Source organism: Oryctolagus cuniculus, chromosome 9, assembly GCF_964237555.1.
Source record: "Oryctolagus cuniculus chromosome 9, mOryCun1.1, whole genome shotgun sequence".
In the NCBI taxonomy this organism is placed as follows: domain Eukaryota; kingdom Metazoa; phylum Chordata; class Mammalia; order Lagomorpha; family Leporidae; genus Oryctolagus; species Oryctolagus cuniculus.
The window spans coordinates 13,747,013-13,771,631 of record NC_091440.1 but is presented as its reverse complement, the minus strand read 5'-3'; the positions used below and the strand labels follow the sequence as shown (position 1 = coordinate 13,771,631).

The 24,619-nt window shown below is 47.5% G+C and overlaps 1 protein-coding gene across 38 annotated transcripts in view; it reads right to left on the bottom strand.

Annotated features, from left to right (window-relative positions):
- DOCK9 (dedicator of cytokinesis 9) overlaps positions 1-24,619 on the bottom strand; it is a 325,197-nt gene that overhangs the window by 44,467 nt on the left and 256,111 nt on the right. For 19 of the 38 annotated variants that reach the window (XM_070048669.1, XM_070048650.1, XM_051850502.2 and 16 more), the window contains 5 exons: positions 18,863-18,929; positions 17,164-17,211; positions 14,504-14,640; positions 5,470-5,585; positions 30-167 (listed from right to left, as the gene is read on the bottom strand). In XM_070048669.1, coding sequence (XP_069904770.1) covers positions 30-167; positions 5,470-5,585; positions 14,504-14,640; positions 17,164-17,211; positions 18,863-18,929 — 506 coding nt within the window. Of the gene's footprint in view, positions 1-29; positions 168-5,469; positions 5,586-13,937; positions 13,982-14,503; positions 14,641-17,163; positions 17,212-18,862; positions 18,930-24,619 lie in introns of all 38 variants that reach the window. The other 19 variants (XM_070048660.1, XM_070048667.1, XM_070048649.1 and 16 more) reach the window with 3 other exon arrangements.

The following is a 24,619-nucleotide window of genomic DNA, read 5'->3' as shown; positions in this document are numbered from 1 at the left end:
GCCGACGGTCAGCCAAGGAAGAAGCTTACCTTATAGATCAGCGACCGTAAGGCAGTGAAGACGTTTTTCAAAGCTGTTTCAGACTGATGCTTTTGAAGAAAACACAGGTAGACGTCGAACACTTTTTTCATGAGAGGATTATGGCCGTGGTCAGCCAAGAGCTGGTTCTTAAAACACACATGGACAGCCCCATTAGTGAGACAGGCCACATACATCCAGGCTTCAGACAATTTTCCAGATAAAGGATTTCATTTTCCAAGCATTAAGGACAACTTCAAATTTTAACAAACTCTGCCTTGAGTCCCCTCACGAAGGACGGAATTCTCTTGCAAGACAAATCAACTTACGCTTTGGGAATAAACGTCCCAGCAAACTGTAATAGTTTAAAGGGCCACTATTTGTTCGGTACCAATTGGGCTTCTATTATTTTGCTTATTTTGACTTGACACTAGCAACTGGTAAGGGTGATGTTTGTGACATCTCAGTTCCCACAGAGAAATGTCACTACAGGCATTAGTTGATGTGCAGGGGAAAAAAAGAAAGGTATGTGAAAAAGGTCCTCTAAGGGGGTAGTGAGGGGTCCCTCAGCCTGCCTTCTCAGGCACTCGACACTAAGCTCTGAGTACCCAGCTGGGTACGGTCAGGCGCTGCACAGGTGAACTGGATCTTGGCATTCTCGTCCGTGAAACTGACCTTGCACAGCTACTGTGAAGAATCGAGGTTAAGTGTAAAACGCCTCGCTCAGCTCGGCAACGATAGCCAGTAGGATTTAACATTTCATGCATTTCATTTAAACAAACCAAAGGACTATAATGGAATGCTTCCAGTCATCCTGTTACATTTCCTCAGTTAAGCACAGAATTCACGCCAGTTAAGCACTCTGGAAGCCCAGCCAGCTAAAACTCTTCAGCTGCCAAGAACACACAGCAAACAGAAGTACACCCAGGAAGAAACGTAGCCAACAGAGCCTAGCAAGAAGCCCACCTGGACCTTCCTGTCCAGACGTGCATGGAACCACAGAGTCCTTGAACAGAGACAACTTATGGCCAAATAATCTTGAGGCAGGAAATCGTGGTTGGAAGCATAGTTTCGGAGCGAATTTACCGCATCTTACTGCGAGGGGAATTTTGACTCAAGGAATGAGGTCCAGTGAGCGCAGATGTAACACAGCTGGCAGAATACCTGGAATTCAGTGACCTCTGTATCATGGCATACACGGGTACCACACTGAATACCATCGTGTGAAAGAGGAGCAATCTAATGAGCAAGAAATGTCACGAGGTAAATGAACATGGTGTCCTTCTTAACCATGAGCAGCTGTTCACTAAGAAAAAGACCACGTTTGGGGAACTGCTTACGAGTTTCGTTGTCTGTGAGCACCATTTTTCTCCAGTCTGAAAGCCTTGCTTTTCACAACGCATTTGCTTCGCTAATGATGCAGGTCTAAGGCTCGGGAGAATCTGGAATTGACCTTTCACCCCTCAGCACTCTTTGCTGGAGCTACTCAGGAGAGGCAGTTCCTACCTAAATCGCCAAGGTCCCCAGTCCTGCTGTCTGAACTGACCTCTTGAATTGACGTTCTTGAGTTAAATGTCTCCTTCTTTCCCTCTCTGGGGTCAAGATTTTCCCTTTTCATTTTCAGGACTTAGTACTCTTGGGCGTGATCTCAAAGCCTGCTTGCAAAATGGAGCTAAAACTTGTTTACACGAGATGCAAATAGTCCCTCACATACAGGGGGAGCTGTGTACCAGCTACCTTCCTTTATTTTCCAACTGGCTTTCTTCCCTCTTTCTGAGTTTCTCTGTTGAGCAAAACAAAAATCACCTTTCACTTGTCCACTCAGAAATAATCACAGAGAAAGTATTAGCGTATTTAATTTCTACCATTTTATCCCTACAGTGTCTCACGGAGGATAGGAACGTTTCATTCAGGAAACTGAATGAGAAATTAGAATACTATGAAGGCATGATTTATTTACAGCAATAAGGTGAAGTCTAATTCTCCAGGGGCTATCTGTCATGGATTCAGGTTTCACTGTTGTAATGCAGTCCCTCACAGTGCTGAGCCCAGGAAACAGGTCTTCTGGGGCATGAATGCTCGAGACCAGTAACTTCTAAAGATACCAGAACAGAGGAAAACAAACTGCAATCCTGGGTGCCAAGTGAGACATCTGGACAAAGATATCGGAGACAGTCAAGTATTTCCAAGGCATAAGGCGTTCATCTCTATGTAGACATCGATCTAAACACAGCTTTGAAGAATTCAGTCTGGAGAGGCGCTGTTTTAGTGGCAGATGTGCCAGTCACCGCGATGACCTAAACCTCCTGTGACTTTGCAGACCAGGCTCACAGCTGTGCAAATCAGATCGCAAGCCACGGAGGAAGACCCCAAGTACCCATCCTTTTAGTTCCCACTGCTCTTATGATTATGGGTTAGTTCTCATGGTACAGTTCAAATCACGAAGAAGCACTCAACAGCACTGCTGTGTAACTGCTGTTTAACAGCATTGCTATTAGAAAATATTTTCGGCCGGCGCCGCGGCTCACTAGACTAATCCTCCGCCTAGCGGCGCCGGCACACCGGGTTCTAGTCCCAGTTGGGGCACTGGATTCTGTCCCGGTTGCCCCTCTTCCAGGCCAGCTCTCTGCTGTGGCCAGGGAGTGCAGTGGAGGATGGCCCAGGTGCTTGGGCCCTGCACCCCATGGGAGACCAGGAAAAGCACCTGGCTCCTGGCTCCTGCCATGGGATCAGCGCGGTGCGCCGGCCACAGCGTGCCGGCCGCGGCGGCCATTGGAGGGTGAACCAACGGCAAAGGAAGACCTTTCTCTCTATCTCTCTCTCTCACTGTCCACTCTGCCTGTCAAAAAAAAAAAAAAAATATTTTCAGATCAAATTTGTGAACACATTACAAATATAAAAATAGTTAGATAGTTAGCTCTATCTAGATCTAATCTAGGTGAGCTCATCCAGATAACTTGAGATTGTCTCATCTCTCTTGTGCCCATGTGTGCACACACACACACACACACACACGTACCCTTACCCAGTAGAGAATAAGGCCTTTGGATAGGCCAATTGTAGTAGTGATCTTGGGCAAATTTCCTAATCCATCTCAGCCTCAGTTTGCTCATCTGTAAAGTGGGACATAAGCCCTACCCGGGGGGCTGCTGTGAACATTACAGCCTGAGGCACGGAAGTTCTCAGGAAACAGGAGATCTAACACAAGAATAATATTCAGGCTTCAATAGGGTGTAGGGTGTAGATCTTGCCAAACTTCCCTCTCACTAAGAAACTGATTGTCTTTGGCAACTTATTACGGGAGGCCAATTACGACATGTCAGTAGTCAGCGTGCTCCATCCGTGGCAGACACTCGGATGTTACAGCTAACTCTTCGCTACACTCTGATACGCCCCCATGCCCCCATGGTGCCCCAGCAGTGGCTGCGCCAGGGGCCTCTGAGCCAGGAGAGCCCGCAGTGCCATCTACCCTGACATTCGGTCAGGCCACAGCACCTTCCGCCTGCCCAGCTCTCCACGTCTCAGGGTGCTGAGCGCCCATGTCAGCTTTGCACACATGGCTACCAGCTTTGACAGAGATCAGCTAGCTCTTCCCTGGGGTCTCGGGGATCGGACCCTTTGCCACATTTGGGTCCCTGCTGTGGTATAGACCCAGGGCAGCTGTTTCTGGATACGTCATCCCAGTCCACGCATACCTTCACTTTAGGCAGGAGGCCGGGCTGCACATGGTAGGTAAGGCAGTCAGGACTGAGAGGGACCAAGCAGATCCAGCCCAGGGCTGAAACACAGGCTGCGGGTGGGCTTCAGTCCACGGGAGCTCCCCCGCCACTCTGAGGGCACTGAGCCTGGACAGACCAGCAATGCAGACGGCCCTTCGAGGCTCACCCCACTCAAAATTCACAACAGCCCTGTGAGTTCCATCTTATGTTTCAAATAGTAAGATAAGAAACCTTAGGTCTGGAGACTTCCAGTCCAGAAATATCACAACTTCTCATCAGAACCATAGGTTGCTGTTTCTCGGGTGTCAGAACCTACCTGGTAACTGAGTGTCTGGAGATCCGGGAACCCTGACAAGTGCCCTGCTTTAATACTGAGCAAGAAACTTAGACGGGGCTGGACGAGCCCTGTGGCTGTTCAGTGGACACACGCTCCTTTGACAGGGGCCACACCCGTGCTGCGTGGGACACGCCCCAGCCCCTCCCCTCCAGAATTTCCCACTTATCCACATAGCAGGACCCCGGCAGAGCGCAGAAGAGAGAGTTCTACTGTTGCTCTAAGCTTAAGCATTTGTTTGTGTCTGGCACTGACACAGGTGTGCGTGACCAAACATGCATACAGAAAACCTCCCCTGCCGGTTCACACGGGGATTTGCAACTACAACGAAAGCAAGCAGGCAGACAGAGGCTTTCCGACCTCTTCCATAGCTCTAGTAGACTCCTAGCTTCCAAGTCGTGGCGTTGGGGTCTCAGATCAGCTTGGGATGCGGCAGGCCTGGGCTAGGACCTGACAACCTCCATTTCTGCCAGTTTCCGGAGGCTGTGGCTGCCGTGAAAGCCGCTCTGGGGAGGCTCCCGGAAGACGACGCTGCCGCCTCCGACTCATGCTAGGAGGGGTCGTCGGTCCCCGCCCTCACCCGGGTTCCTTCCTAGTGACAGGAGGTGCAGGGCGCTGCTGCCAGGGACACACAGCTGTATTCTAGTAAAGCGACACTGATAGCACGGTGACTACTTCGCTCTCCTTGAGAAAGAAAATGTTGCGCAGGATAGCAGAGGTAAGTAAGCTAAGGGAGGCTTTAGGTGCACGTTCCAATTGCCCCTGGCAATAACACGCTGTCTCAACACTCCAAGTCCACTGGCAGCACGTCAGTTTGCCCCTCCATGCCAGAAATGGAAGCGATCACTCAGCAGAAGGGCAAGTGTCAGGTTCCTGAACACCCGAGAGTAGCTCACCAGTCCAGCGTCACCTGCGTGCGTATCACTCGCTAAAATGCAAAACAAGACCAGAAAACCTGCCTTCCCTCGTCTGATTCTGAAATGCTTCCACTCAGTAACAGAGAGAAAACACTGCAGAGAGGAGTGTGTTTGTGTCTCCTGCTCCTCTCTCCATAAATACCTGATTTTAATTTGGTATCCCGTTGGACTATGCTTACAGCTACTCCCGGCAGGCACGTCTGACTAGGCTCCCGCACCGATCATCCCCCAGGGGGGAGCAAACCCTGCTGTCCCCTGGGGGATGCTCTCCCCCAGCCTCGAGCCTGCAGGGACTGCTCCCACCCCCCTGCGCACACTGACCAGTCTGGCTTTACTGCACGGAGTGCAAGCCATGTACTGCGGAACGGCACCACTGAAGGAATTTAAAAGTGAATGGCTTTCTTACGGCAGCAGCAACAGTCGGTGCAGAACACCAGGAGCGAGTGGGTGAAACTCAGCACGAGTGCTGCTTGATACTCACCTTGAACGCCAGCGTGAACAGGGAGAGCGTGTCCAGAGCCGTGAGGCAAACCTCAGTGGCGATGTTGGCTTCGAGCAGGGACTGGTGGAGGACGTCCGCATCTGAGTGGCCGTAGCCTGCGTGAGTCACAACATGGGGTTAGCGGCCACGGTCCAGACAGCGAGGCCGGCGGCATGGGAGAGCCACAGTCAACTTTTGAGTATGCACAGAAGGCCCACTTCGGGGCCCCGTCTCCCTGTTTGTGTTCTGTGTGGGAAGAGGGGTGTTAATGTTCCCAGCCAGGGAGAACTGTTCTCCAACTCCGCAAGGATGAGCACAACAGGAAGGCGCGCCATGCGCTCGCCCGCGGCGGGAACCCTCTGCCAGCGGCTCCTCTTAATCCCAGCAGCCCTGTGCGGGACGTGTGTCACTGGGCCCCTTTCACAGGTGAGGAGGTGAAGGCACAGAAAGACTCCGCGTTTTGCCTAAAGTCACACAGGTGGTACACCGTGGAGCCAGGACTTGCACTAAGACAGGCACCGTGCACTTAGCTACTTGACTAAGCGGTGACAACGGTGGCAATGCGGAGATTTCAGGGGCTTTGCATACACGCAGATGCAGCAACACAGCTCTGGGGCTAAGAAAATGGATACATCGCTTCTCAGCCTTCTGGCTAAGATCAGGTGTAATGGCTATCAGGGGCCAGCGCTGTGGTGCGGCCAGTAAAGCCACCATCTGAGACACCAGCATCCCATGTGGGTGCCGATCCAGGTCCCAGCTGCCCTACTTCTCATCCAGCTCCCTTCTAATGGCTTGGGAAAAGCAGAAGATGGCCCTAGTGCTTGTCACCCATGTGGGATGAAGCTCCTGGCTCTGCCTTTGGATTGGCCCATCACTGGCAGGTGTACCATCTGGAGACTGAACTAGTGGATGGAAGGTATCTCTCTCCCTCTCACCTCTGTTTCTCCTCTCTTCTCTCTCTCTTGCTTTCTATAACTCTTTCAAATAAATAAATCTTAAAAGAAAAAAAAATAGGCGTGAACCCAGTTCTGCCACTCACTAGCTGTGTAACCTCGGCAAGTTACTTGGCCTCTTCCTACCCCTGCTTCCTCATCTGTGGAACGGGGACAGTAACGGTGTCCACCCCAGAGGGCTGCGGTGAGGATTAAACTCAGCAGTGTTTGGGAAGCCGAGTGCCTGGTACAGGGAGTGCTAAAGTAGTCCATCAATACATCAAGATCTGTACTGCCATCTGTGACCAGGGGAGATACTCAAGAGTTGACTGTGCTGCTCGTATTCTCTTTGCTTGAATTAAAAAGCACAAAAGCCAGTATGTCTGAGAGAAGTGTTGGAGAAGAGAAAAGGCCTTGAAGGATCTGTCATGTAAATTTAGCTTCATCACACATAATGCAGATACAAACTGAAGTCTTCTACATGTGACTGCAAAATCAATTTAGTGCTGATATAAATGCGGTAGACACGCAATTTGAGAGAGTAGGTTATGAAATGAATGGCAGCAGCAGAAGTAGGCACAGGGATGCAAAGGTGTTACAGTGCCGGTCCAGACGACGCGGGAGGAGGGTGACGGAGTAAACTCCACGAAGGTCTTTCTCCAAGGAGCACAAATGATCCAACACTTACTCCTCGGGGAATAGGCGTTTTCTTAATGCTCCAGAGAGGGAGACGTTTTGTAAACGAATCAGGAAAATGAAGTACACAGGACCTATGGGTTTCCGAGACCAGTACTGGGGAATAGCAGAAGCTACACTTCAAATTCCTTATCCGGGTCCTTGTGCTGTAGTAAAGAGTAACTGGCATGAAGCCACTCTGACTTCTGTAAGTGACACAATTACAGAATGGCTTCTGAAGGCTACAAGAGAGATTTTTAGAGCTACAGGTGTGCTTTTCAAAATACAGTAAAACCCTGTTATGTGCTTTTTATCAAGCTTTGCCTTGCTTTTAAAAAGGTGAGTCTGATGTTTTGTGTCTGTGAGGTCCCATTACTTTCACTGTGTCTCTCTTTGGTGAGGATGTACAAGACATTTGGCACCATGCTGGTTCTATTTTTGTTTGTTTGTTTGCTTTTTGGGTAAGAAGTTTCCCAGAGAAAGGACAGAGGGAGAGTTGGGGGCACTGCCTTTATGTGAGGCAAAGCATTGTTTCATTTGGGGAGGTTTGCTTGGTAAGATATGGAGGCAATGAAAGAGGAAAACAGATTGATGATTCCTGTTATAGTGATCACAAACAAGGAAGAAGGAATAAAAGATTCAACACCTGTTATTAGACCAACCAACATTTCACAGAAGTCAAAGGACCCTTTACTGAGGCTGCCATGAACTCCAAATAGGTTTAGTGTGCGTTACGTTTTAACAAGAAATTGGCTTTAGTGATGACTTTTAATTTCTTTCTCTGAACAGAACTGCCCCTTTCTCTTTCTAGAAAACTCATTAGTTCCATGTGCCCCAGTGATCACTATACCTGAGGTGGCTTGCACAGTGAAGAATCCCCACAGAATTCACTCTCTCCTGGCTGAAAGCCTGGAACCGTTCTAGGAACAGAATCTGGCCACATGCTTTTACAAGGATCCTATCTGAGTGCTGGTTAGAGACCTGAGCTCTCCACTTCTAATCCAGCTCCCTGCTAGTGCCCCTGGGAAGGCAGCAGAAGATGGCCCAAGTACTTGGTCCCCTGACACCCATGTGAGAGACCTGGATGGAATTTGGGCTCCTGGTTTTAGTCTTGCCCACAGCCCTGGCTGTTGCAGCCATCTGGGGAGTGAAATAGCAGATGGAAAATGTCTCTGTGTCTGTCTCCCTTGCTCTCTGTAACTCTGCCTTTCAAATAAATAAATCTTTAATATATATATAATTATCAATGGGTTATGCTAATTAAGTTATTCTATAATTATGCATGCAGGTATAGAAATGCCATAATGCAAAAATTCTCTAAATTATTACACGACCCCTAAGCCACTACAGCACCTCTCTAATCTTCATGATAACAGGAGGATTCATATAAAAATCTCTCTGCCTTTGTCTGTGTCATTTACGATTCTAAAAGAAACTATTCTTCTTGCTTCTCCTAAACTACTTCACGTCAAAAATCTGCAGGATTCCTGAGCTAGTCTTATTTTTTAAAAATCTCTAAAAATAAACGGCAGCACAGAGAGGCACCGTAAGGCTGAGACTTTGTGTCTCAGCACTGGAGCAGAGCTGAGCACACCGGAGGGCTGCAATCCCGTTCACCGGTTATAGGAAAATGCGGCTGAGCTGGTAAACCCAAGAAGGGCATCTCAAGAGCCAAGAACAGTCTTAAACTCAGGGTCAGTAACTGTGAAATCAGGTTAAGCAGTTTCTGACCCTGAAGGAGTGTGGTGTAAACCATCCTGATGTCCGCCAGGGGGCAGTGGTGCTTTGAACTGCCTCCCAGAGCCCCGGCACTATTGAGAGCTGGGAGCAGCTTCCAGGGCTTCTGGAATGCACGCTATTGGTTGCCAAGAGGCCTTAGGATGCACTCACTGTTCAAGGTGATACAATTTTCAATCTACTGTCACACTGACAAAAAAACTTATTCCAAAACCCCCAAATCTGTTAAAAACTCAGGGACCACAGATGAGATTCACTGAGTTTTCTTTCATCTGCTATGCATACATTTAATTAACCTTATAAGGTTAATTAACCTAATAAGTTCAGGTTAGCCGAGTAGTCCAACTGAACACCGCTTACTACATCTGTAATGCCCCCACCACGGCATCCGTGGAGATGTGGTGAGCAGGACTGAAGCTGGGTCACGGCCACACATCTTTTTGGAAGGTCAGAGGAACCAGGTAGAACAAGTGAGGTGCACATTCCCATACGAGGGGCTTCCATTTTGACAGCTGCCCTCCAACTGCTATGAAACCAAACCTACTGGTTGCATTTTTGCTTCTTTCCTATGGCCCATACTATCAATCCAAAGAAATACAAAGTTTCCTGGGAAAACATAAATACTGAATGGCAAGGAACCTTCCTGAGAGAATGCGCCCCATGTAGGAGACCTGGTCTCCAGATGGTTCACCCTGGTGCACCGCTTCCCTAAGAGCAAACAGTCAGGCAAAACGTCCATCTGATCACCTTCCGTGTGGCCCACTGATCATTTCCATCCATTTTACTGTTGAGGATGGGCAGGGGGCAGAGTAGGACAAGGAATACCCCAGGGCAAAAACCATGCACTTTGCTATCTGACCCCCGGTTCACACACGAAGGAAGCAAAGGTGTTCAGAGGGCTTTGAGGACACGGCGTGTAACACTCTGGGGTATGGAGTCACCGGCTCTCCCCTCTCTGTGGGCACACGTGTAACACTCTGGGGTATGCAGTCACACGGCTCTCCCCTCTCTGTGAGCACACGTGTTAACACTCTGGGGTATGGAGTCACTGGCTCTCCTCTCTCTGTGGGCACACGTGTAACACTCTGGGGTATGGAGTCACCGGCTCTCCCCTCTCTGTGGGCACACGTGTAACACTCTGGGGTATGGAGTCACCGGCTCTCCCCTCTCTGTGGGCACACGTGTAACACTCTGGGGTATGGAGTCACTGGCTCTCCTCTCTCTGTGGGCACACGTGTAACACTCTGGGGTATGGAGTCACCGGCTCTCCCCTCTCTGTGGGCACACGTGTAACACTCTGGGGTATGGAGTCACCGGCTCTCCCCTCTCTGTGGGCACACGTGTAACACTCTGGGGTATGGAGTCACCGGCTCTCCCCTCTCTGTGGGCACACGTGTAACACTCTGGGGTATGCAGTCACACGGCTCTCCCCTCTCTGTGAGCACACGTGTTAACACTGGGGTATAGAGTCACACGGCTCTCCCCTCCCTGTGGAATGCTACAGTGTCGAAAATGGTACCCAGCATGAGAGACAGACCTCTCTAACTGTGGAAACACTTGGCTTATACGTGTCATCTTCAAGGACATTAAAATGAATGGCTTTGGGGCCAGCACTGTGGCACAGTGGGTAAAGCCACCACCTACAGTGCTGGCATCCCATGTGGGCACTGGTTCGAGTCCTTGCTGCTCCACTTCCAATCCAGCTCTCTATTATGGCCTGGGAAAGCAGTAGAAGATGGCCCAAGGACCTCTGCATCCACGTGCGAGACCAGGAAGAAGCTCCGGGATCCTGGATTTGGATCAATGCAGCTCTGGCCATTGCGGCCATCTGGGGAGTGAACCAGCGGATGGAAGACCTCTCTCTCTCTGCCTCTCCTTCTCTCTCTCTGTAACTCAAATAGATAAATAAAACAGATAAATAAATCTGTTTATCAAACAGATAAATAAATCTTTAAAAAAAAAACAACGAAGGGCTTTATGTGGGCATTGCACCAGACATTCTCGATTCTGAGACTCCATCAATTACAAGAATACCAACCAGATAGACTACTATGTTAAACATAATATGTAAGAGAATCTCCAATCTCAGAAATGCCAGAAAATATGCAAAAATGTCCTAAAATCAAGTAAATATATCTCAGAATCAAGAAAATGTGGGTTTATAAGTAAATAACTTATTTGCCATCTTAAATATATATATAAAGCAAATAAGCATATTTTACCCAATTTTAGAAGATAAATTATCCATGTCTAAGAATGCATTTGCTGTATTTTTTCACATTAAACATTATGTAAAGGAATTTAACTATAACCCGTACTCATCCTCTTACTTGTATTTCACAGATTCCAAAGAATTTCAGAATTAAACGGGGCCTCACAAGTAATTTTGTCCAAGTCCTCGCAGGCTGCTTAAGGGACCAGGACTTGTACCCTGCAGGGCCTCAGACGTCTCTGCTGTCACACCTCCAGGTGCGAGTGCTCACCCCAGTGTCACGTGCAGCCTGCACGCGCCACATGGGGGCAGTTCCCTTAGAAACCGTGTGCCCACACTGACCTGAAGTTGAATGCTCTGTCACTTTAGCCAACGATCTTAAATTGATGCTACACAGAACTGTAAGGAATACAGTATTTTATACAACTCCCTATCCCTCTGCAAGCTTTTCTCCCTGTCATACCTTGGGTAAATATGAATTACAAGCAAATAAATTTAACATATTCCTAGAACAACAAATGACATCAAAGCAAATATGAAGTGTTACTTCATTCTTTGCTTTTTGGAAATTGTATTACTGAGATGCAAGCACACATCACTGAGTTTTCTCCTCATAATGTGGATTATGTATGTTAAATGTAAGCGATCACTCAATATTCCCTGCCTGCTGTGTTTTATTTAATGATTGTGGCTATCACTCTCGGTTCTGCGTTTCACACAAATCTCTTCTACAGTTACACAATTAGTGACAGCTATGCCAAACAGGCCAATATTTAAAGGTGCCAATGATTTACTTCAGGGAAAACTGAGCAATGACCCAAACAACTCTCCTTTAAAAGTGTTTTTCGGCCCTAAGACTGTTTAGTTACAGTAGGATTTACCATGTTCATGCTATCCTATCACAATAAAGAACAAAGACTTCACCTGTCCCTCCTGGAATTTACATGTACCACCTACACAGTGTTTGTTCCCAAGCCCTACCACTGAAGAGTGCTGGGGACAGCCCTGGGGGGGGGGGGGGGGCGTGCACTACAGGGGCAAACAAGGGTCTAGGTTTAGGCATGGACCTCTGCTGCCCCCTGCTGGCCACACAGGGGTCTGACAAGGCCTGTGCTAGGCTGAGAATTAGCAAATGCACATGTACAGAGACTCTTGCCCCTGTTTTTACTCTTTTCAGAGATGAATTCATCTTAGACTCTGGGATATGCCTGGGAAGATGTCACATATTTGATCAATGTCATATTGGTTGGCCCAACAGAAGGTATTGTATTCACTGTTAAACACGACTTTTAGGAGAGATATATGTGGTCACACAGCTCCCATAAAATATCACTTGTTAGTGTAAACTAACAAATCTATATTTATATACACGTTCACACGTGTTTACAGTCTACACGCCCTTCAATTTGTGTGTGTGTGTGTGTTTTCGTCTGAGTTTACAAACTGGAAGCTCAAAGAGTTGGCCAGGGGAATGGCTGAAGCCACCCCCACACACAGTCAGAATCAGAGATGGAAATGAAGGTTGAGTGCTAGGAGCTGATGCAATGACTTAAGAGACATGGGAGCCCACTTGGGATGAGCAGGTGTTGCGGGAAGGCCGGCAGAGGCTGAGAGAATCAGCAACACAGTCTGCTGGCAAGGCAGACATGTGGCTAGGACAGTGCGCCACTGAGAACTGGGAGAGGGAGGCGGGGAGGACAGGGCTCACTGTGGGCAGCAGGAAGAGAACACGGGAATCCACCACGCTAGCAACAAGGCTCTGGCAGCAGTCCGTGGCCCGCTGTCCTCCTCGGCTCACACCACGCCTCCCAATCCATCTGTAGTGGGGGGATCTGTGCATATGGGAGTGCACTAAGATGATTTCTCCATGTGTCCTTCACTTTTCTTTTCTGTGTTTCCTACATGATTATCTTTGAAGGTGGGGCTGTGGTCTGCTTATGCTTCAAAGGTTAAGCATTTTTTTCAACTGACAATGAATTCGATAAATTCTCTGGGCAAAGTGAGTCCAGCAGCTCCGGCATATCACTGGGGACAGAATTTCTTTTGCTAAACAGGAAATGAAAACTAAAAATAACAAAACCCTCTTTGTGTTTGTTTCTTGTCTGCAGAGCCAGAAAAAGCTCCAACAGAAAAGACATGGGATAACCCAAGTACTGGAGCCTTCAATATGTTACAAAAATGTACATTCTGTCGCTAAGTATAGACCTAAGAACCAGCATTTTAAGGTTACCAATTGAGTGTGTGGCATACTGACATCATATTGGTTTAAATGAAGCCTAGAATCTTATAAAGAAAGGCTCTCCCCATTACATTTAACCTCGTTGGACTGGGAGAACGGGAAGCTGCTGTGTTTTGATTCCTCAGCTATCGTCCTTTGAACCATAATCTATATGAGACAGTGGAAATGCTGTCTTTACTCTTAGCCAGTATCAAGGAGGAGGTGTGGAAATCACAGTGAATGGAGTTCCTATGATTAGCCATGATGGAAGATATTAATAACTATGCATTAGCAACAGTTCTTGGAATGAGAACAAACAATTGTCTGGATAAAACATTAGCCACGTCATGCTGGGAGAGGAGATGGAACAACTACCAGATGAACGCCACCAGAAATGGGACTGTTATAAATGATCATGGACTTTGTCACGTGCTGTACAGCTCATATCTATTAGGTTTTCTTCTTTGAGAAACCCTTGGCAGGATGGAACAAGTAAGTTTCTAGAAACAGCACACGTCACCATGTCCCCTCTGGTGACTGATCAAAGTAAATTAAAAATATGCTCCCCTGTTTTGGCAGAACTTCTACTGTGAAGTTAGAAAGCCCCAAAGTTAGGAAGGCGAGATGAACACAGAGGTCTTGGTTTGCAAGTGAAGCGGCCTCGTAAGCAGACTTCAACCTGATTAAATCTTACCATTGTCTACAGAAATTCCAAGCACACTTGATATCTTTCTCACACTGAAAACACAGAAAAAGTCACTTCGTTATTGGACGTTTTCCACACCCTCACAAGTCGATTCACAGGCTGGACGTTCTCGCAGCCGCGTTAACACTCGTTCAGAGCGGGAATGTCAGAATGTGGACACTCGGTCAATTACACGCACAGGATCAGGAGGGCGCGAGGAATCTGATCGAGATATTCTCAGGAATTGCTGCTACAGGCTACAAGCCACAGACCCCAGCGTTGCCTTTAAAAGACGGGAGCACGTCTGGCTGTGGGCCCAGCTCAGGTTTGCTGGGCACGGGGCAGGGGTTCAGCACTTTCAGGCTTTCGCTGCAGTTGACCGTGTTCCACGTTGTGGCATTCCCACGTGTAAGGACTCTCCTCCAAGGAGAGGGACTGTGCCATGAGCTCTTCATCCTACGTTTCTGAGCTGGAAGAAAAACTGCGTTGGTGATGTGGTGCGGTGTGGCCGGGGCTCGCCCCTCTGAGATGGCACAGAGATGCTGGCTGTTACGATGGGATGTCATGGGACTTACTGTGGTTAAAAGTGAGAGAGTTATCCAGGCTGCCCAGCTGCTGCAATCTGGCATGCACCATTCCTGTTCTGTTACGGGAAACAGGCAATGTCTGAGACTTTCGATCATGAACTATGGGTCCCAACCCCTCCTGGTTCCTGCAACATGAGTGAAATGGGGATAGAAGCAAAAGTTAGACGTGTTACACGCAGCGACACGGCGAGCGTTAGTGAAGCCAGGACATGGCGCCAAGTAGACAGGCCACGTACTGACTAAGCCCAGCAGGGCAGCCAGAGACACACACGGGCAGCAGCTCGCACAGTGTTCACAGCAAAGCACCTGATGATGAAGAAGCAAAAATCACGCCAAAGCAGAGAACTGTTCACGTTCGGAAGTTACTCTGGAGACGCCACTTTTAAGAAGGCGCACGTCACTTCAAGGTGGTGCTAAAGGTTAGTGTTCTGACAACTGTCACAACGTCACAAACCACTTTGAATTACACGTTACAGAAGAGCAAAAAAAAAAAATATATTTTTTTTCTAATCAAAAAACACATAGGAAGAAACACAGAACAAACATGCAGTGGGAGGGATTATATGAGGCAGTTTTTAACACCTTTATTCTTACCCAAGCAGGAAGGAGAAGAGCCACACACTTTGTTAAACTTGTCAGCAGTCAAGTAGAGAAAATAGAAAAGTGATCTGGGTTAGCAATCAAACAGCTAACTTCCTACTGTGTACCATCACCAGAGCAGATGGGAAATGAGACCAGTGCTGGAGTGACACCTGTCCCCCGTCCCGGAGCCAACGGTTCCCCTCGTTGTGTTATTGTGTGTAGGGGGACAGGGGCATGCATGGACTATCATCGACAGCATGCTGCTGGGTGATTTCAAAGTGACAATGAGAAGGCACAGTGTTCAAACAACCGGATCACCGTGGAATGGCAAACACTGACGACATTCACATTTACAGTTCAGGATCTTTGTCACATGCAGCAAGAGACCGTGGCAATTTTTGAATAGAGCAGGGCACATCTTTTCACAGTGCAAGGAGCAAAGTAACAACATCTCCGCTCGAATCCTCCTCTGCCCGTCTATGTTTAAGGCAGTCCACAGTTTTACATGCAAATATATACAGGGTGCTTATGAAGTTGGAATATTTTCTTAAATTTTTTTTAAATTTATATCCCTTATCGGGGGGTAGGGAGAATAAGCCAATCACTCCACAAAACCCATTTTAAAATATTTTGTCAGTACAGAAATCTTCAGCTTCCCACATTCACCATTTTCAGCTCAAAAGCTCAAAAGCTTGGCACCAACTCCCCAAATGCCATCCCATGATGCAGGCGGCAGCTACTGCACAAAGGCACGCAGCTCTCGAAGCCTTTCCTATCCCAAACACACTGTTGGCCATCTCCAGGGAGCAAAATCAAAGTGTGAATGTGAGACTTGAATATAAAGACACCTTGTATACAGTTGCATTTGGTACTGGAGAACTCAAACGCAAATCACTGTTGTGATGAAAAATAAAACCGTTAAGATTAGAGAACTTTAAGTGCTCTTACATCTCAATTAAAAATGGAAAATATTAATAGGAGGAAAGCACAAAACAGTCTCTCTAACTTAGCTTCTTTTTAAAAGAAAATATTTTTTATTTCTTAACGTAAGATATAATTCGGAAAATCTCTGAAACACTCCCAGAACAATGTTAAAATACAAAGCATATCTTCATCCTCAAATAGAAAGTATTAATCTGTCATTTCTGTGAAACAGAATCACAGACAAGAGAAACAAACCTAAATGACAAGTCAGTTTGAAAGCTTTTCTTAAAATGTAAATTTACTTATAATTAAATTGTTAAATACAACAATAGAAAAATATGATATTTAGAGCAAGACCCCATGAATACAGCTAACACAAAATGACACACAATGCAGGAAGAAAAAAAACAAACCCAAATATAGACGTACCAAACGGCCTACAGGTGGGAGGAAGATAGTGAGAAAGACAAGATGTGCTGTGAGGAAGTACCCCCCAAAGAAGCAGTGTCTAGCTCTCCTGGAACACAAGAATATGCCCAGGACAGAGAAGGGAGTGGGGTTGCTCAACAAGGCTTCTGGTCAGATAAGAATGCAGGGTGCTTACGGATTAGTTAGAGTAAGGGGAGAAAAAGGGCCATTTTAGACAGTGTCTGGGAAGCTCACCCACATTTGGGATGGACTGGCAACATTCTTTCATCAAGAAAGGAGGGAGGTAGTTAGAGGAGAAGTTAGGATCTTTGCAGGGGGAGTGGGAAGGGTAAAAATGCCCTGTGAAAGTGAAATAGGAAGAGAAACCATTGAGGAAAGAGAAGACAAGAGGAGGAACTGGAAAAGAGTGGGGAGGGGTACACAGCACAGGGTGCCAGGGAGAATCTGGAAGGAAGTACAGAGGTGTAGCAACAGGCCACCAAAGGAAATCCTTCCAAGAGACAGGCATGCTACGAGGCAAGACAGAAGGAACGTGGAATGCAGACGAAAGATGGAACCAGACTCTGTGGCAGCCCGAGGGCCTGCCAACTGTCCTCACAGCTGCTCACGTGACCCTCAAGTGCCAGTCATCATAGACGACCCTTCCCATGCAGTCAAGTCCAAGCAACACAGAAAGTTACACAACATCTCGAAACTAGAACACCCCACGGTACCTGGCTATGTATCGTTTCCCCATGTACTGGAACTGGTGCAAGCAGACTCTGGAGATAAGATGGAACATTATTAGGAGAACCTAAAGATACAACTGTCTTCAATACACTGAAAACAAGCACGCCGAGCACTAGTGCTTTACTACTGGTTTTCTGGGATTCTCTTGGAGGTCTCTCTAGACCCAGAGATCATTACCTGTCACGTGTCATGGCAGTGGGCGGCTGCCCGGGGGACCACGGAACAGAGGCCAGAGGCCCAGGACCAGCAGGGCTGTGACTGACTCAGGGTTAGAGGATTTACTCCAAGGCTGTGTTCATTAGAAATTAGGGTTGAGACCAAACACACGGTTCCAAGTTGTTTTTTCAACCTCACTGAAATCTATATAGAATTCTTTCTTGAGATTCAACTGTATGGCCTGATTTTCTACAGACAAGTATGGAGCATTATCTTAATGTATCCACAACACTGACTTTAAACAAAAGATCAGAAGCTGGAGCTTTGGCACAGTGGGTTAAGCCCCTGCCTGCAGTGCTGCCATCCCATATGGGTGCTGGTTTGTGTCCCAGTTGCTCCTCTTCTAATCCAGCTTCCTACTTACGGCCTGGGAGAGCAGTGGAAGATGGTCCAAGTGCCTAGGCCCCTGCACCCACATTGGAGACCTGAAGGTGGCTCCTGGATCCTGGCTTCAACTGGCCTAGCTCCTGGCATTACAGCCATTTGAGGAGTGAGCCAGTGGACAGAAGACCTCACTCTCTCTCCCTCTCTCTCTGACTCTGCCTCTCAAATAAATAAATAAATCTTTTTTAAAAAATTATGTATTTCCTAACAGATGGTTAAGATAACGGGTAGTGAACTCCTTTGGTACTGAATCTCAGTTTAGCACAAGACAACCACCCCTTTCTTTAACTCAGCAGAGGGACTGGTCACTCTGAACCAAGTCTGTGAACTAAGCCCCCTGCTGGAGGCTCACGGCCACAGGCTCTCCCTTGTCATTCCAAAGTGCAGCAAGCTTTGAAAAGTTTCTGCAAATACATCAGGCACCAAAAACATGGCCTGAACAGCAGACATAAAGCTACTTACACTTATGACTTATCCAATTACTACGAACAATCATAGTACTGTAGGAAAAAATTTAAAGCTGCAGAATAATGTGTTTGTGAGGTACTGCCTGAGATGCTGCAGGGATGTTATTTTTAAGTGTGAAAATTATCTGGTTCAAACAGGTTTGCATAAGGGATGTGGACTCACGTCTTTTAAATAGCTTAAGTTAAGGAAACCAGAAATTTCCACTGAAGAGATGAAATGAGATAATGCACGTAGTATGTAAGACTTCACCCTTCCTTCTTAACACGTTTAAAATTCTAGTGATTTTCTGTCTCAGTGTCTGCACCTGCTTAAGTAGGACAACTTGGAAAAGCAGTATCCACTCAGTCCAGCCTGTAAGTTTCGTGTTAGTAAAACACCTTATACACCTAACAGCTGCTTCTCATCCATAGCCACCACGTATCTGCAGGAATTTAAGGCTGGGCATTGTGCTCTGGGTCTTGAGCTCCCCAGATATGTTCTAGGGTCTGGTCAGGAGAAAGAACGTAAGGAGTAGGATAGATCTGACACACACTCCATTCCTGGCTCAACTCCACATCTCTCAGTTATAGAGGAAAAAAAAATCAAGAGCCAACGAGCAAAGACAAAACTACTCACTCAGATATTGTGAAAAAATCCATAAGTTCAGATGTTGAAGCCTTGTTCCAATACGTAAACAGAGCATCTGGGGAATAAACATTTATTTGGTCAGAATCACAATACATACTATGTGCATTAGGGAGGTCACTTATGAGAATGGGAAGAGACCTCAGAGTATAAACATCCAACTTCACCTGTGCCCTCTTAGAGCTGATCAAATGACAAGCTATAGTGGATAATACACACAACCGGCTTATTCCATTAAAAAAAAAAAAAGCTCTACTTGAACACTTGAACTTTAATTGGATCACACATCACCAGTGCTATATTAGGTAATACAGTGTAGTGCTTATTGAACTTCTGCATAATATGTTCTTCAATAGATTAGCACATTTCAAGGAATTCAAGTGGGCGTTATAATCTAAATTTTTGTTCTCCTGTTTCCACTACAGAATCCACACCCCTCCATCCAAGCAGGGCATTAGTTAAGAATTTCTGTGTACAACACACATTGTCTTACCCTTTGAATTTTAACTAAACCAGCGGGAGTCTACCCCAGACCTTCCCAAGCTCATAATATTGAGTTGACCAATTTCCTATGATAGACACTTACTGATTTTCTCCCTAACCCTTTGCTATAATCATTTTGCTTCAATAAACATCCTATTACATGGCTCTTTGCACCCATGTCCAACTCTCTAGGACAGATTCTTAGACGTGAAGTAGCATATTAAATGGTATGTGCATTCAGATCTCTGCGTATGGTTTTTTTTTTTTTTTTTTTTTGACAGGCAGAGTGGACAGAGAGAGAGAGACAGAGAGAGAAAGGTCTTCCTTTGCCGTTGGTTCACCCTCCAATGGCCGCCGCTGCAGCCGGCGCACCGCGCTGATCCGATGGCAGGAGCCAGGATCCAGGTGCTTTTCCTGGTCTCCCATGGGGTGCAGGGCCCAAGCACCTGGGCCATCCTCCACTGCACTCCCTGGCCACAGCAGAGGGCTGGCCTGGAAGAGGGGCAACCGGGACAGAATCCGGCGCCCCGACCGGGACTAGAACCCGGTGTGCCGGTGCCGCAAGGTGGAGGATTAGCCTATTGAGCCACGGCGCCGGCCTTGCGTATGGTTTTTTAACCATTTAGTGTTCAAGCAAAGAGTGCTATCATTTTGAAAGTTACTTATTCAAATTCTTTTTTTAAAAAGATTTATTTATTTATTTGAAAGGCAGAATCACAGAGAGGCAGAGGCAGAGTCAGAGAGGGAGAGAGGGAGAAAGAGAGAGAGACAGAGAGAGAGAGAGGTCTTCCATCTGCTGGTTCACTCCCCAGATGGCTGCAATAACCAGAGCTGCGCTGATCCAAAGCCAGGAGCCAGGAGCTTCTTCCAGGTCTCCCACGCAGGTAAAGGGGCCCAAGGACTTGTCCCATCCTCTACTGGTTTCCCAGGCCATTAGTAGGGAGCTAGATTGGAAGTGGAGCAGCTGGGTCTTGAACCAGCACCCATATTGGATGCTGGCACTACAGGCAGCGGCTTTACCCCACTACACTACAGGGCCAGCCCCTCAAATTTATCTTAAGATGTTTATTTCATCTATTTGAGAGAATAACAGGGGGAGAAGAGAAATAGAGAGAGAGAGAGAGATTGATTGATTGATTGATTGATTGAGAGACTTTCTATCCTCTGGTTCACTCCCCAATTGTCTGCAACAGCCGTGGCTGCGCCAGGCCAAAGCCAGAAGCCCAGATCTCAATCTGGATCTCCTGTGTGGGTGGCAGAGGCTCAAGTACTTGAGGCATCACCTGCTGTCTCACAGACACATCAGCAAGAAGCTGGGTCAGAAGTGGAGTAGGGGCTGGCGCTATGGTGTAGAAAGGTAAGCCACCGCTGCCTGCAGTACTACTAGCATCACATATAGGCATACGTGCAAGTCCCGGCTGCTCCATTTCCAACCCAGCTACCTGCTAATGAGCCTGGGAAAGCAGCGGAACGTGGGCCCCTGCCACCCATGTGGGAGACCTGGGAGACACTCCTGTCTCTTGGAGCAGCCCTGGCTGTTGTGGCCATTTGGGGAATGAACTAGCATATGGAAGATCTCTCTCTCTCTCTGTCTCCTTCTCTCTGGGAAAGAAAGAGAGAGAGAGAGAGACAGAGAGAGACAGAGAGAGACAGAGAGAGAGAGAGAGAGAAAGAAAGGAAGGAAGAAAGGAAGGAAGCTTAAACAAACAAAAAGAAGCGGAGGAGCTGGGATTTGAACCGGCACTCCAGTATGGGATGCAGGTGTTCCCAGCTGTGGCTTTTAATCGGCTGTGCCGCAATGCCCACGCTGCATTCTTGCACTGTCCGCTGAGGCCGGGAGGCAAGTGAGGAGATTTCTCTCAGGGAGCAGGCAGTGAGTCTTCAGGAGATGAGCTGTGAGGGCAAGCAGAGGTGCTGACAGCTGGGGAAGATGCACAAGCACAGCCTTTCACTCTGCACTGTCAGAAGAGTGGCAGCAGGGAAGACATGGGCTAAATGTCAAGACGGTTATACGTAGGGCACTGTGCTGGGTACGCCCAGGATTCCATGGATACTGTGTCTTCTCAGCCCCACCACAGTCTCTGGCAGAAGAGAGCTCGCATTCGTGGATGAGCTAATGCAGGTTTGGAGAAGTTTGGTAATTCTACCTTTTTTTTAAAATTTTTTTTTTTTATTTTTTGACAGGCAGAGTGGACAGTGAGAGAAAGAGAGACAGAGAGAAAGGTCTTCCTTTGCCGTTGGTTCACCCTCCAATGGCCGCCGCGGCCGGCTCGCTGCGGCCGGCGCACCGCGCTGATCCGATGGCAGGAGCCAGGTACTTCTCCTGGTCTCCCATGGGGTGCAGGGCCCAAGCACCTGGGCCATCCTCCACTGCACTCCCTGGCCACAGCAGAGAGCTGGCCTGGAAGAGGGGCAACCGGGACAGAATCCGGCGCCCCAACCGGGACTAGAACCTGGTGTGCCGGCGCCGCTAGGCGGAGGATTAGCCTAGTGAGCTGCGGCGCCAGCTGGTAATTCTACCTTTTACCTGCCTAAAGAATCAAGGCTGGTTCTAAAGGTCACATCTGGCCTGTTTGCCAGGCTAGGGAGCATCCATCTTTGGACGGCTTTGAGTTCAGAATCCAGGGGGTCAGCCTGCTAAGGTGAACACCAGGAGCCAAGCAAAGGGTGGGAGCCTCCCGCGTATCAGTCTACAGGCATCCTGACCACCGCTGGCGCACAGTAGACAGGTCAGCCAGCATTGCACCACTCACATGGCTGTTCCTTGCTCAGGTCTGGGCTACTGGTGAGGAGCCTGGGCAGCTAAGCTCTGGGAAGAAGCAGGAGGCACAAGAAGGCAGAGAGAGTGTGGGGCCCTGTAAACAGAAGTGTTCACCCAATGTGGGATCAATGACAGAAAGAGCAGCCACTGAGTTAGACAACTGACTTTGGCTGCCATTCTGGTAAACTATCTCTGGGGGCAGTTATTCCTCTAGCCCCCACCATACACAAAAGTCAATTCTAGGTAGACCTTCAGATTTAAATGTGAAGGTTTAAACACAACTTTCAAATAAAATATAGAAGAATATATTCACGACTCAGGTAAGAGAAGACAGACAGACACACACACACATACTCTAATCATAAAGGAAAAAATTAGACAACTTGAAGGCAATTAGGGACAAAAAATGTTCAAAAATTATTTTCAAGAATCAGCTTTTATTTTTTTTTTAAATATTTTATTTATTTGAGAGGTAGAGTTAGACAGTGAGAGGGAGAGACAGAAAGAAAGGTCTTCCTTCAGTTGGTTCACTCCCCTAATGGCTGCAATGGCCGGAGCTGCACCAATCCAAAGCCAGGAGCCAGGTGCTTCTTCCTGCTTTCCCACGTGGGTGCAGGGGCCCAAGGACTTGGGCCATCTTCTACTGCTTTCCCAGATCACAGCAGAGAGCTGTATTGGAAGAGGAGCAGCTGGGACTAGAATTGGAGCCCATGTGGGATGGCAGCGCCGCAGGTGGAGGATTAACCTACTGTACCACAGCGCGGCCCCAAGAACCAGCTGTCTTTTAAAAATAGGTATATGACTTTCCAAGGGGCTGACTTTAAAGGACTTTCACTTGAATACAAAAGTTCTGGTATATTTTTCTTTAAAACACAGTTATGGGCCGGCACCGTGGCTCACTAGGCTAATCCTCCACCTTGTGGCGCCGGCACACCGGGTTCTAGTCCCGGTCGGGGTGCCGGATTCTGTCCTGGTTGCCCCTCTTCTAGGCCAGCTCTCTGCTGTGGCCAGGGAGTGCAGTGGAGGATGGCCCAGGTGCTTGGGCCCTGCACCCCATGGGAGACCAGGATAAGTACCTGGCTCCTGCCATCGGATCAGTGCGGTGCGCCGGCTGCAGCGCGCCGGCTGCGGCGGCCATTGGAGGGTGAACCAATGGCAAAAGAAGACCTTTCTCTCTGTCTCTCTCTCACTGTCCACTCTGCCTGTCAAAAAAGAAAAAGAAAAAAAACACCACAGTTATGTTCTAATTATATATTATATTCAATATTCTTAATTTAAAATATTTTAAAGAAAACTTTAAACCAAAGGAAAGCAGGACTATCATACTGGCTAAAATTGACTAGCACAATGTAAAGCTTGGAATTTTTTACCTAAATGGGAAGAATTTCCACTTTACAACCCAAATTGTATTTAGTCACCACTCAAATCTTGCTTATTTGTTCTTCGACAGAAGAATAAAGTTACCTGGTCCTTAAATAGTTTAAGGACAGGCAGGTTGTTGCTACCAACTGGGAGATCAAGTCCGGCCGCCAAAGCTGCTGATGTGGAAGCTCCATAGGACAGAAACATGACTTTGGGGCAGAAACACCTCCCACAGGGTATTTAATTCCCACACCACTCCCACCAGGCACAGGCAGCAGAAGAGGCTTCCAGGTTCTGAAAAGACGGCATTTTGTTTTCAAAAGAGCTCATTTTCACTCAATGACCTTAACGAAGCTCAGAGTACGCCTTCTAATTTGTTGTAGGGAAATGTGACCAGGTTTTTCACTGAGATAAGAACTGGACCATCGTACCACCACACGTTTTCGTGGACTGCTTATACCACACGCCTGGAACGGAAACCGTCCCGTCACACATCTTTATGTGGTATAGATGAAGCATTACTAGTTCTGCTCATTCATAATAAAAAATGAGATTTTCAGGTCCCTAATCAGAAACATAATCTACTGTAATGTCATGCCTCCATTAGAAAACAAAAACAATCCATCTCTCTTCCAGTTATAGTCAGGAATATCAGACACATAAATGAAAGGAATGCATCAGATCCACTCTAAATGACAGAAATGCTTAGGTCTTCTGACAAAACATTTTCTGATTCAAGAGACTAATAAGTGGGAGGCAGTGATAACACAACTTGTCACTAAATTTGTTAGACAAATACAATTCTAAGAACAAATCAAAAGCTTGTTCATCCATCTTCCTCTGTCTCCTTCAGTTAGGATGGTAGGTCCAAGTTTAACATGAATTTTAAAAACAGGCCTAGGGACTGGCACTGAGGTGTAGTGGGTAAAGCCGCCACCTGCAGTGCCGGCATCCCATATGGGTGCTGGTTCGAGACTCAGCTGCTCCACTTCTGATCCAGCTCTCTGCTATGGCCTGGGAAAGCAGAAGATGGCCCAAGTCCTTTGGGCCCCTGCACTCACATGGGAGACCTGGAGGAAGCTCCTGGCTTCAGGCTTCAGATCAGCTCATCTTCAGCTGCTGTGGCCATTTGGGGAGTGAAC